Consider the following 13211-nt stretch of genomic DNA (forward strand, 5'->3'; position numbering starts at 1 on the left):
TGTGCTGTGTGTTCCAGGTACAGTGGCGTGCTCTCGGCGTACGGTCTGGCTCTGGCTGATGTGGTGGAGGAGGTTCAGGAGCCGTGCTCGCTCCGCTACGAGCAGCAGTTTTTCAATGATCTCGATGGCAGGATGGAACAGCTGTTGCAGCGCTGCCGTGACACGCTGTGTGCACGAGGCTTCACCAGGTCAGCACCCACCCAACGCCAACTGGGTGACCCAACATGTCGCTAAAGCCTCTGTTGTAAAATTCGTGCACACACATTTATTTCTTCTCAGTTTATAACCCTGTGCGCTGCATTGCTGATTTCAATTAATCACAGTCTAGAATGACTTTTGATTACAGAAAACCAGGACACTCGGCCCAGCAATGAGATACTCAAATGATACTCTAAGTTTACTCAAGGATGCCTTATAATTTCAATGCATTTAAAGTATGCTTCCTCTGTATGGATAGAAAATGATTATATTAAAAACACTATAACCAAAGACAAATTCAGATAAGCTTCTCAGAGGTTACTCAGCATGTATTATTATGCCTAAAATAACACCTCTTTGCTAAGTCAAATATTTGGCTTTTGGATTTGTAGCTGTTGTGGTGTTTCACAGTATTAAATGTCAACGCACCCTCCGCTGCAGTCACAGCATCATCTTCTCTTTTTCCGGGTCTAACAAAGAACTCCATCAACTTTGCTGAAGTATTCTCACCTCGCACAGCTTTTTTTGTTTTTCGGTGTCTGTGTGAGCTTCAAGATCCCTGGCACCCCCACTGGACTGCAAAACATATGTGCCAGGTTTGCACGCGGTGCACTCAGCCCAAGGCGCCATCAGGGATTTTGGGCCCCATGAAAGCAAATCTTACTGGGACACCCTCCATATTATTTTGTCAGTATTATAATAGTATTAGGGGCCTCTCTGGGCCACTGTCAATGATGGGTCCCTAGAATCCTTCACCTTATTCTCCTCTTTCCATCACCCCCGCCATTAGCCTCCCACTTGTCCCGACCAGGACGGTAAGTGGGGAATTTTTTCTGCAGCTCATCTATAAACGTGCACTTGCATGTTGGCATTTTGCAGGCAGAAGTAACTCTGCTCAAACGGCTGTCTACCAAGCTGTCTGCTGGCTCCATGTGAGTGAAAAGAGAACTGTCTACATGGCAGCCTCTCAGGGATGACGTCACATGCAGCAGAGTGCCCTAATGCTGCTCAATTTAATGGACCAACAATGAAAACCAGGACATTTTCATCACTTTCTGTTTAAAACACCCAGGACGGCCAGGGCAGGACATGAAAACAAGACATGTCCCAGGAAAAACAGGACCTTTGGTCACCCTACCACAGTCATTGTGAATGTGTGTGCATGTGCACATGCCTGATCTCGACTCAGAGAATATGCCGTGGTCAAACTAGCAACTTGCAGCAAGGCTTTTATTTGCAGGTTCACCTGAAGGGGTGGAGCCAAAAGCTCGAATTGTGCGTCCTGCAGCCTTTACCGTCTTGGTATCCAAACCTTAGCTAAAATGCATAATTTGCTTGCAAGTGAGCGGAACAAGCTCATTTTGAAGCTAGCTAGCTAAGCTTGCTCATCTGGTTAGCCATTGTTGTGACCTTGGACAGTGGTTTGCATGACTCCAACAAGACTGATTGTAAAGGATTTAGTTTAGTTATCTAACACAGTTTATGCCCGGACAAAAAGTTAGCAGTTACTTGGATGGATTGTATTTGTGCTGTCGTGTTATTTTAATGTCGTTGGCCACCACAAGTGACCCGCTTATGGAAGAGTTTATTATCAACTCAGGATGAGTTTTACCAAGATGTATTATTTGACAAACAACAAGACCTCAGGTGTGGAAATGAACAAAACTGACAAGCTCATGTCCCTGCAACCATCAAGGACATGTCCAGCAGGGGGCAGACAGGTAAATGGTATGATCATACTCGAGCGCCATTAGCTCAAGCTAAAAGTGGGCACTCTCGTTTTGGCCAAACAACTGTCCAGTTTCTGTATATTCTGTGTTAGTGTGCGCCCAACGTGCTTGATGAATTCCTGCACAAAAAGTAGTTCCCAGATAATTGTGATATATTCCTGTGAGATAATGAGTATATCTCATCTAAATTAATTCTAAAATTTACCACTAATAAAATTATGAAGATAACTGAAGTTTTAAGAGTGGCCGTAATAAATATTTAAGAAACTTAAAGTTTATGAGCAACTTCACCTGTTATTGCTCAAGCACATTGTAAACATTGACACGATGGAGTTTGATGCGGAAGAGTTCAGAAAGATACGACTGGAATGTTTTGATGACCATTTACAGTTGGGTGTTAACTTCATGTTAAAGTCAGAACAAGAAGCTGCACTGAAAGAGATCTATCTGGGACAAAGAGACACATTCTGTGTTGTTGCTCCAACGAGAGCGTCACTCTGAGGGTGTGGTATGACTGTTCCCTGCAGCAATTCAAGACATGTTCAGCAGGGGGCAGACAGGTACTTTTTGAAGACTGTAGACGTTGGTAGAAGGTGAAGTATTTGTCGTTTAAAGTGTTTTTTGTTTTTAATTGTTTCAGCGGACAGATCACCACAGAGGTTTTCCTCCATCTGCGTTACGAACGCACCGACTGCGCTTTCATGGTTACAGCTAGCGGTTACCCCAGTAACGCCCAGTCCTGTCGAACTGGCGACTTCTGCACCGCCTTCACCAAACGGTGAGTTATTTACTGACTCGACCATTTAAACAGAGATGAGTTATTTTACTGCCACCGATGACTGAAGTCTGTTTTGATCTTACTTTCACCGTGTTTCTGCTTTCTTCCTCACATCCCTCCTCTGCCTGTCTCTAGTTACCTGAAGGAGTTTGGGTTCACCATCACTGACCGGCCCATCATGGTTGATGACATCAGAGTGAGGGGTTGTGGGAAATCTGGTATTAAATCGGTGTATGAAATGAAAACCAGAGCCGGACAAGCAAAACCTGTTTCGGTAGAAACACACACATACAGAAAAACACAAATACGTACTTGTGCAGGCCGTAGGTGTCCACATGTTTCATTGAAGCCCACATGAACCTCTGATCAAACACTTGTTTTGATGAATGTCTTCAACTCGATGCGAGCTGTGACTGATGATGTAACAGACAAACATTACACTGTGCACAGCTTCTCCAATCACAGCCTCAGACGCTCGTCTCACCTTCAGAGTCACCTGAGTGTCTCGGTGGCTCCTCCTCACTGGTCTCCTTCTCACGCCGTCTCTGCGATGTTCCGTTTTCTGTTTGTACAGATGACTAAGTGTTACTTTGAGGACAGTTACCTGGATACCAGCGTGTATCTGTGGGAGGAGCTTCCATGTGGTCACAGCATCGAGGGGCCGGCCATCATCATTGACAAGAACAGGTAACGGAATGTTCATCAAATACCCGCGTTCCAGCTCTCCTCCAAATACGTAGAAATACTGCTAATGAAATAAAAGCTCATTAAAGTACTTGTTATGTAGGTTCATTGCCATTTATTCATTGGTATTTTAATTTTTAGGCACTTCAAAATGTAATTGATTACTGGTGATTAAATCCCTCTTTGTTTTTGTTATTCCATTGTTGACCAGTAGGGTGTGACATAGATGTGTAATTACCATGGTACATGGTACCATGTACCATGGTAATTACAGACCACAAAGTACTCTTACTCTACTCTTATGTCTTGAATAAGAGTAGAAAAGCATCTGCATTATCAGCTTTTCAGTGGTAAAAGCTGTCCAATGATGTAAGGAGGTGGAGCTTGGGTGTTGTTTATTCTGTAGTTGTGAGAAAGCCACAATGCGCTTGATTTTAGCTTTTTAACGAGATAAGTGCATAACGCCACAATGGTCTCATATTTGATTCAAGACTTTAGATACTGATGTTCAGCTGTTATTTGCAATACTCGCCTCAACCATGTGGGGGCGGTATAACCACATGCACAGTAAGATACCATTCAGAACAACAAATTAAAAATGTTTGAAGAGAAACCCCATGTACTTGTTTGTCAGTCAGATATATCAGAGGAGGCAAAAAGAGGAGGACGATAACTTGCAGTTCCCAGAGTTTGAGTCTGTTTTGTTTTTCTGTTTTTGCCCCATGCTGCACATTGTTTTACTTATTTATTTTTTTATTGTTTTCTTATTCAGCACCATCTTGGTGGAGCCATGCTGTGAGGCCCGTCTGACAGAAGGGGGCGATGTGTGCATGACTGTGGGCTCGGATCCACACTGTGTCCTTGGCACCGAGCTCAACACTGTGCAGCTCTCCATCTTCTCGCACCGTTTCATGAGCATAGCAGGTCAGCACGCGTGTCACTGCAGAGGAGGGAACGAGGGGAGGAGAGGAAGTGAGTGAGAAAGACGCAGGGATGGAGAAGAAAAAGGAAGGAACGGGCAAAAAAACTCACCTTCAGGGCAATTTTTTTTTTAATTCTAACTCTACGGTGTGTGTGTGTGTTTGTGTGAGTGTGTGTGAGAGAGAGAGAAATTTAGATTTTTATTTTTAATTGACTGTGTTTGGTTTGTGAGTGAGAGTGGCCGATTATTAATGAACCAATTTTTACTTTTTCCACAAACAAGACAAAGCTTTGGCTTCAGTTCCGTGTATTTATACAGCGCCAAATCACAAAAAAGTTGCCCCAAGACGCGCCACATGGGTAAGATCTAACTTTACCAACTCCAGCCTGTATTCCTGGAGGGCTTTTTTTTTTTAAATAAATAAAATTTGGCATGATTGCCATTTTATTTTGGGTTGGAACTTAGATAAAGGGAGTCTCCTGCAGGAAAATAGACCATTTTGATCTTTTTGCGGGTTTTGAGTTCACTTTAGTGGAGCAGATAACTGTAACAACTGTTCATTTCTGGAAACAAATGCAAAAATGGGCACACATACTCCTTAGTAGACATTAGTCTTTAGAAAAAAGAGTAGGGGTCAATTGAATAATTACACAGGGGTCAAAATTTAAAAATGTTCCAATCATATTGATAACTATACCACATTATTTGTCTGATCACAAATATTCTGGAAAGGTATAGTTTGGACTATCTGTGATTGAATGTTATGGAGTTATGAGGTAAAAACATTAAGAGTGGTGACAAAGGTCAATTTCAGTTTGTGCAAAGGCCTGAAGTTAAAGTTGCTCCAATTTTGGTGAAAAAAAAAAAGTGCAAATTATTGGTTGAACTAATAGGATTAATAAATGGAATAGTTTTAACTGTGTTAAATGCTTGGACTCCAAAGTAAAGTCAAACAACAATGCCCATAGGATTCTGTGGCATGTCACATATGCTACCCTGTAACGTGATAACTAAACATGACACATGGTGCAAACTATTCCTTTTTAAAACCCTATTAACTCAACCAATAATTTGCATCACATTTTACAATATTTTGAGCAACTTTAACTTCTGACCCCTGTGCAAACTAATGGCCCAGTCACACAGCACACGACGATTCCTGAACGAAGGGAAAAAGTAAAAAAAAGTCACAATTTGTTGAGAAAAGGTGGACGAAAGAGCTTTATCGCCGAACAGCCTGCAAAGGAAGCGCGCAAAAGGGACGAAAGAGGAAATTAACAAAACCAAAGCTAACGATCTCAACGCTTTCAATGAAATGTGCCTGGAGCCACAGCTGGAGTAGTGTGTGTCTGCATCTCTGAGTTCCAGGACTCGGCGCTGGGACGGAGCTCATAGCGCCTGAGTCCTGGAGAAACTGCAAACAGAAGCTGTGGAAATCTGTGTGCATGTCGGTGGGACCACCTGCTGTGGTTACTCGTCCAGAGCAAAAGAGGGCTCATCTACTTCATCTTCAGAATCCTCACTGTCTGACGACACGCTGGGCGCTCCGTCACTGCTGTATCACTGTATTATGTTCTAAGCCACATATATATTGATTTATAACAGAAAACTGTCAAAAAGGGAAATAAATCTAAGTGTAAAGATGATTGAATATATAGGAGCAGTAAAGTGATCAGTCCGTGTGAACTTAAATTGACTCACGTGCGGTTATTTCCACCAGCTGACCACTGATCCACAGCATGAATTCTGCCTTCAGTACAGCTTTTATATAATCTTTTGAATTATCTTCCTGTTGCCACATGTACAGAAGGGCTGGATTGTCATTCCTACACTCATATTGTTATATTTAATAAAAAATAATTAATTAATTGTATCCACATAAAAGATTAATTCTGGCCTATATAACGTGCCTGAGCCCATTGAAGCTGACCCCCCACACAGATAAAAAAAAAAATCCTAGCAAACAGGCTGAGTTTGCCCTGTAATTTCCGACGGTACATGAACGCAGCAGCAGCGCTCACAAACCGGCTTCTGCACTGTGTGAAAACATTCAGCTGGTCAAACGAAGTCAAACTAAACAATACCATTACAAAAATGAAACAATAAAAAAAAACGTCAAGAACGACAGCAAAACGAAACATGGACAAATTGAGATTTTCGTTGCCCTTCGTTCAAATTTTTCAACAGTTTAAAATTCCTGACGAAGCGTCAGCTGCAGGAACGAAGCTGCACTAAGGTTAAACGATGCCAACGAAAGTCCAGATTTCTTGTTTTGTTAGGGCTTCATTGCCTTTATGTTCATGACAAATAATGTGGTATTGCTTTCAATATGATTGGAACATTTTTAAATTTTGATGCCTGTGTAATTCTTCATTTGACTCCTTCCTTGAAAATTCAAGTGGATATTCAGTTTTTTCAAAAGAGTAATGTTTAAGGAGTATTCATGCCAACTTTGGTGCTTGTATCACAATTTGAAGGATTCCTCTGTAATTATTCTGTTATCTGCTGCACTACTTCGTTTTTTTTTTTCGAGTGCAAAATGTGGTTTTCAGTGTCCCCAGGTTGGGATCCCAGTCTGGATGACCTTTGTTGCATGTCCATCCCCATCTCTGTTTTCTTGTTTTCTATCTCTGACAGATTGGTATTTTCTTGTTTTCAAAAAATAAATAAATAAACAAATAAACTCACCAACATTACAACAATCATCATAGCAAGATTCTGGAAAAATAGAAATCATCAGATTTTTACATTATCAGCGGTCCTTGAAGTAATCAAGTGCACTGACTGCTTCTGTCAGGAAAGAAAACAGCTAAATTTCAAGTGAAAAAGTGGGATTTCATTGAAATTACCTATTCTACACATGTATGCAAAGGTTTGGGCACTCCTGATAATTTTCATGATTTTCCTTTATAAATCATTAGTTGTCTGGATCTGAAATTTCAGTAAAATATATCATACAGCAGACGAACACACAGTGATATTTGAGAAGTGAAATGAAGTTTATAGGAATTACAGAAAGTGTGCAATAATTCTTTAAACAAATTTAGGCAGCTGCATAAATTTGGGCACCCTTGTCATTTTATTGATTTGAATACATTTAGCACTAATTATTGGAACACAAAATTGTTTTAGTAAGATCACTGACCCTTGACCTCCTTACACAAGTGAATCCAGTCATGAGAAAGGGTATTTAAGGTGGCCATTTGCAAATGTTCCCCTTTTGGCATCTTTTCTAATAAATGGCAACATGGGAGCCTCTAAACAACTCTCAAATGACCTGAACAACATCATGGTTTAGGGGAAGGATGCTAAAAGCTATCTCAGAGATTTCAGCTGTCAGTTTCCACTCTGAGGAACATAGTGAGGAAATGGAAGACTGCAGGCACAGTACTAGTTAATGCCCGAAGTGGCAGGCCAAGAAAAATCTTGGATAAGATGAAGTGAAGGATGGTGAGAACAATCATAGTCAACCCACAGATCTGCTCCAAAGACCTACAACATGATCTTGCTGCAGATAGTGTCTCTGTACATCATTCAACTATACAGCGCACTTTGTACAAGGAGATGCTGTATGATGCTGTAATGCAGAGGAAGCCTTTTCTGCATACACGCCACAAACAGAGTCGCTTGAGGTATGCTAAAGCACATTTGGACAAGCCAGCTTCATTTTGGAATAAGGTGCTGTGGACTGATGAAACTAAAATTGAGTTATTTGGACATAACAAGGGGTGGTATGCATGGCTGAAAAAGAACACAGCATTCCAAGAAGAACACTTGCTACCTACAGTAAAATTTGGAGGTGGTTCCATCATGCTGTGGGGCTGTGTGACCAGTGCAGGTACTGGGAATCTTGTTAAAGTTAAGGGTCACATGTATTCCAGTCAATATCAGCAGATTCTTAAGAACAATGTTCATGAATCTTGTGGTGATGGAAGCACCACTTGTCATACATATATTTTGTTGTAGATTAAGATTTGATGTAATCTTGTTTTAGATTAGATTAGATCTAATCTAAAAGAAAATATATGTATGACGTGGTACTCCTGTCACCACCACTAACAGTTGGGTGCAGTTGGATGAATGTGTACATAGAGATTACATTTTTTTAAAATTGTAAAATAAATGATGAAAGAAATTCGACTTATATTTTTTCTTGTTTTTTTTTTCTTCTTGTTTCATGATTCATGACATAACTACTCTACTGCACAAAGGCATTTAATTTAGTTCATTCCTACTTATAGTCATGATTGTGCTGTTTCCTGTACAGGTGCAGTAAAATATGTAAAAAAAAAAAATGTGAAGGAAAGAAAAACAAAAGAACTTGCAGAGTTCTTATTGGCTTGCTAAGTTCTGGCCCCTCTTTCATTCTTTACAGAACAGATGGGTCGAGTTCTTCAGCGAACCGCCATCTCCACCAACATCAAAGAGCGGCTCGACTTCTCCTGTGCTGTGTTCGGACCAGACGGGGGTCTGGTGTCCAACGCGCCCCACATCCCGGTCCACCTGGGGGCAATGCAAGAGACCGTCCAGTACCAGGTGAGGCTGCAGAACCGCACCGCTGACGCTCGTGAGAGCCGATGCTGAGCGCGCTGTGTGACCGGAGATTCTGTCCGCTCTTCTCCCCACAGATGAGATCGCTGGGGGCCAACCTGAAAGAAGGGGACGTGATTCTGAGTAATCACCCGAGTGCAGGAGGCAGCCACCTCCCAGACCTCACCGTCATCACACCCGTCCGTCACCCGTCCTCTCTGCACGCCGCATAAGTTTCTCACCTTCTTCTTCTACTCATGATTTTGTTCGTCCATCAGGTATTCAGGAAAGGTGTGAGCGGTCCAGTGTTCTTTGTAGCCAGCAGGGGGCACCACGCCGACATTGGGGGTATCACTCCAGGCTCCATGCCGCCCCACTCCACCTCCCTTCAGCAGGAGGGCGCTGTGTTCATCTCCTTTAAATTGGTCACGGGTGGAGAGTTCCAGGAAGACGGTAAGAGACAAAACACAGCTGCAAGATTACAATTCTTACCAAGGACTTTTTTTTTTCTTTTTTTTTTACATTATCTGAAAACCAGTGCGTCCTCACAGACGTTTAACAGTCCAGGATTTTACATATTTAAACTAATACCTTTTTTGTATGGTGCTTTCCAACAAACACTACCAAGATCGACACAACATTGATAAAATAAAGTAGTACACAAGAAAATAAATCAAATCAATTTTATTTATATAGCGCCAAATCACAGCAACAGTTGCCCCAAGGCGCTTTATATTGCAAATCGAAAGCCATACAGTAATTACATACAAACCCCAACGGTCAAAATGACCGCCTGTGAGCAAGCACTTGGCGACAGTGGGAAGGAAAAACTCCCTTTTAACAGGAAGAAACCTCCAGCAGAACCAGGCTCAGGGAGGGGCAGTCTTCTGCTGGGACTGGTTGGGGCTGAGGGGAATCGGGAAAAAGACATGCTGTGGAGGGGAGCAGAGATCAATCACTAATGATTAAATGCAGAGTGGTGCATACAGAGCAGAAAGAGAAAGAAACACTCAGTGCATCATGGGAACCCCCCAGCAGTCTAGGTCTATAGCAGCATAACTAAGGGATGGTTCAGGGTCACCTGATCCAGCCCTAACTATAAGCTTTAGCAAAAAGGAACGTTTTAAACCTAATCTTAAAAGTAGAGAGGGTGTCTGATAGATAAAGCTGGGTATCATCTGTGTAACAATGAAAATTTAAGCAATGCTTTCTAATACTGCCTAAGGGAAGCATGTATAAAGTGAATAAAATTGGTCCTAGCACAGAACCTTGTGGAACTCAATAATTAACCTTAGTCTGTGAAGAAGACTCCCCATTTACATGAACAAATTGTAATATATTAGATAGATATGATTCAAACCACTGCAGCGCAGTGCCTTTAATACCTATGGCATGCTCTAATCTCTGTAATAAAATTTTATGGTCAACAGTATCAAAAGCAGCACTGAGGTCTAACAGGACAAGCACAGAGATGAGTCCACTGTCTGAGGCCATAAGAAGATCATTTGTAACCTTCACTAATGCTGTTTCTGTACTATGATGAATTCTAAAACCTGACTGAAACTCTTCAAATAGACCATTCCTCTGCAGATGATCAGGTAGCTGTTTTACAACTACCCTTTCAAGAATTTTTGAGAGAAAAGGAAGGTTGGAGATTGGCCTATAATTAGCTAAGATAGCTGGGTCAAGTGATGGCTTTTTAAGTAATGGTTTAATTACTGCCACCTTAAAAGCCTGTGGTACATAGCCAACTAATAAAGATAGACTGATCATATTTAAGATCGAAGCATTAATTAATGGTAGGGCTTCCTTGAGCAGCCTGGTAGGAATGGGGTCTAATAGACATGTTGATGGTTTGGAGGAAGTGTCTAATGAAAATAACTCCGACAGAACAATCGGAGAGAAAGAGTCTAACCAAATACCAGCATTACTGAAAGCAGCCAAAGATAACGATATGTCTTTGGGATGGTTATGAGTAATTTTTTCTCTAATAGTTAAAATTTTATTAGCAAAGAACGTCATGAAGTCATTACTAGTTAAAGTTAAAGGAATACTCGGCTCAATAGAGCTCTGACTCTTTGTCAGCCTGGCTACAGTGTTGAAAAGAAACCTGGGGTTGTTCTTATTTTCTTGAATTAGTGATGAATAGTAAGATGTCCTAGCTTTACAGAGGGCTTTTTTTTATAGAGCAACAGACTTTTTTCCAGGCTAAGTGAAGATCTTCTAAATTATTGAGACGGAATTTCCTCTCCAACTTACGGGTTGTCTGCTTTAAGCTGCGAGTTTGTGAGTTATACCACGGAGTCAGGCACTTCTGATTTAAGGCTCTCTTTTTCAGAGGAGCTACAGCATCCAAAGTTGTGCTCAATGAGGATGTAAAACTATTGACGAGATAATCTATCTCACTCACAGAGTTTAGGTAGCTACTCTGCACTGTGTTGGTATATGGCATTGGAGAACATAACAAAGAAGGAATGAAGGAATTACAGTACAATCATAAAACAAATTGAAATACCACATAGCAATAAAAAAAAATCAGGAACTTGAAAAACTAGATCTCCCAGCAGGTATATGCTTGGTCCAACCCCCCCCTTTGCGGGCTGCCTCCAGAGCCCCCACGAGGCCAGTGTGACTCATAATGATGCAGCTCTAAGATGTGGGCCTGACCCACAGAGCCACGTGGGCGACGGTAGTGTCACACCAACTTTACTGGCAAAAGGACTAACTTTAACTAAGACGTCCACACGTTTTCAGTGCATCCACTGGATCACAGCTGTTTGTCCCACCATGTGCATGAGGTGCTGTGCATACAGGTACAGTGTATCTGGAATGTATTCTCAGCGCTTCACTTTATCCACATTTTGTTATGTTACAGCCTTATTCCAGAATGGATGAAATTAACTTTTTCCCTCAAAATTCTACACACAGTATACCATAAAAGTTTTTTATTTATTTATTTATTTTTTACTCACTCACTCATGTTCAACCGCTTAGTCCAATTAATCAAGCAGTAGAATTGTGTAGGAAGTAACCACTAAGCTACGCCACCTTGGGGTAGGTGATGGTCTAGCGGGGGAGGTGATGGTCTAGTGGTTAAAGCGTTGGGCTTGAGACCAGAGAACCCTCAGTTCAAATCCCAGCCCTGACTGGAAAATCACTAAGGACCCTTGGGCAATGTCCTTAATCCCCTAGTTGCTCTCGGTGTGTAGTGAGCACCTTGTATGGCAGCACCCTGACATCAGGGTGAATGTGAGGCATTATTTGTAAAGTGCTTTGAGCGTCTGATGCAGATGGAAAAGTGCTATATAAATGCAGACCATTTACCAATTAAGTGTCGCGGGGAGCTGGAGCCTATCACAGCAGTCACAGAGCACAAGGCGGGGTGGGGTTCACAGTGGGTGATACGTGGGGTTCACATTGGACAGGGCGCCAGTCTGTCGCAGGGCCACAAACAGACAAATGCAACCACACCCGCACACACACCTATGAACAATTTAGAGTGAACTTCCTCAGAGATTAAACGATCAACACCAGACTTGGTATGGTGATTGGGGGCATACATACATACATACGTACATACAAAGCTGAATTCTGTAATAGATAAATAGATAAAGAGAATAGATTAAACCATTCAATTATTGGTTGTCCAAAAGTTCTTTTTGTCTAAGAATTCTAGCAGTCATGATTAAAGCTGAATTCTGTAATAGATAAATAGATAAAGAGAATACATTAAAGCATTAAATTATTGGTTGCACAGTAACCATAAAAGATAAAGAGAATATATGAACGCATTAGCCCAGTGACCATAAAGAATTAAAGTGAAAGTTCTTTTTGTCTAAGATTTGTAGCAATAATGATTAAAGCCGAATTCTGTAATACAACCCCTGGCAAAAATTATGGAATCACCGGCCTCGGAGGATGTTCATTCAGTTGTTTTTAATTTTGTAGGAAAAAAAGCAGATCACAGACATGATAGAGAAGCTTGAATCTTCGACTGGACTGGGTTGCTTGACGTGAGGACGTTTCGCTTCAAATCACAGAAGCTTCCTCAGCTAAAATTCTTGCTCTGGTAGTCTGACTTCTGTCTTGACTCTTGTAGAGAAGAATAAACCAGAAGCCAACAAAAGCTGGAGTTTTTAACCTAACCAGACCCCTCCTACCGAGAGGCCGACTGCTATAGGCTAGTGACTTAAACAATAGCTCTAATTAGCACCTATTGTGCACTCTCCTAATGATGGGATGGAAGCCTCCCCTGATGGCTCCCTGGACGACTCTCCTGATGACGTGAATGACTCATTAGCATGAACAAAAGACTGAAACTGCTTTGACCTGAGTACCCTCATTGTAAACAGGGGACAAAGCGTGTCTG

The 13211-nt window shown here is 41.6% G+C and overlaps 1 protein-coding gene across 2 annotated transcripts in view; it reads left to right on the forward strand.

Annotated features, from left to right (window-relative positions):
• The window catches only part of oplah (5-oxoprolinase, ATP-hydrolysing), a 105789-nt gene that overhangs the window by 64873 nt on the left and 27705 nt on the right, over positions 1–13211 (forward strand). For both annotated transcript variants that reach the window (XM_034160364.1, XM_034160419.1), the window contains exons 13-20: positions 18–188; positions 2569–2706; positions 2842–2980; positions 3281–3393; positions 4163–4314; positions 8688–8848; positions 8941–9042; positions 9121–9295. In XM_034160364.1, the coding sequence (XP_034016255.1) occupies positions 18–188; positions 2569–2706; positions 2842–2980; positions 3281–3393; positions 4163–4314; positions 8688–8848; positions 8941–9042; positions 9121–9295 (1151 nt within the window). The remainder of the gene's footprint in view (positions 1–17; positions 189–2568; positions 2707–2841; positions 2981–3280; positions 3394–4162; positions 4315–8687; positions 8849–8940; positions 9043–9120; positions 9296–13211) is intronic.

Source organism: Thalassophryne amazonica, chromosome 1 (assembly GCF_902500255.1).
Source record: "Thalassophryne amazonica chromosome 1, fThaAma1.1, whole genome shotgun sequence".
NCBI classification, from domain to species: domain Eukaryota; kingdom Metazoa; phylum Chordata; class Actinopteri; order Batrachoidiformes; family Batrachoididae; genus Thalassophryne; species Thalassophryne amazonica.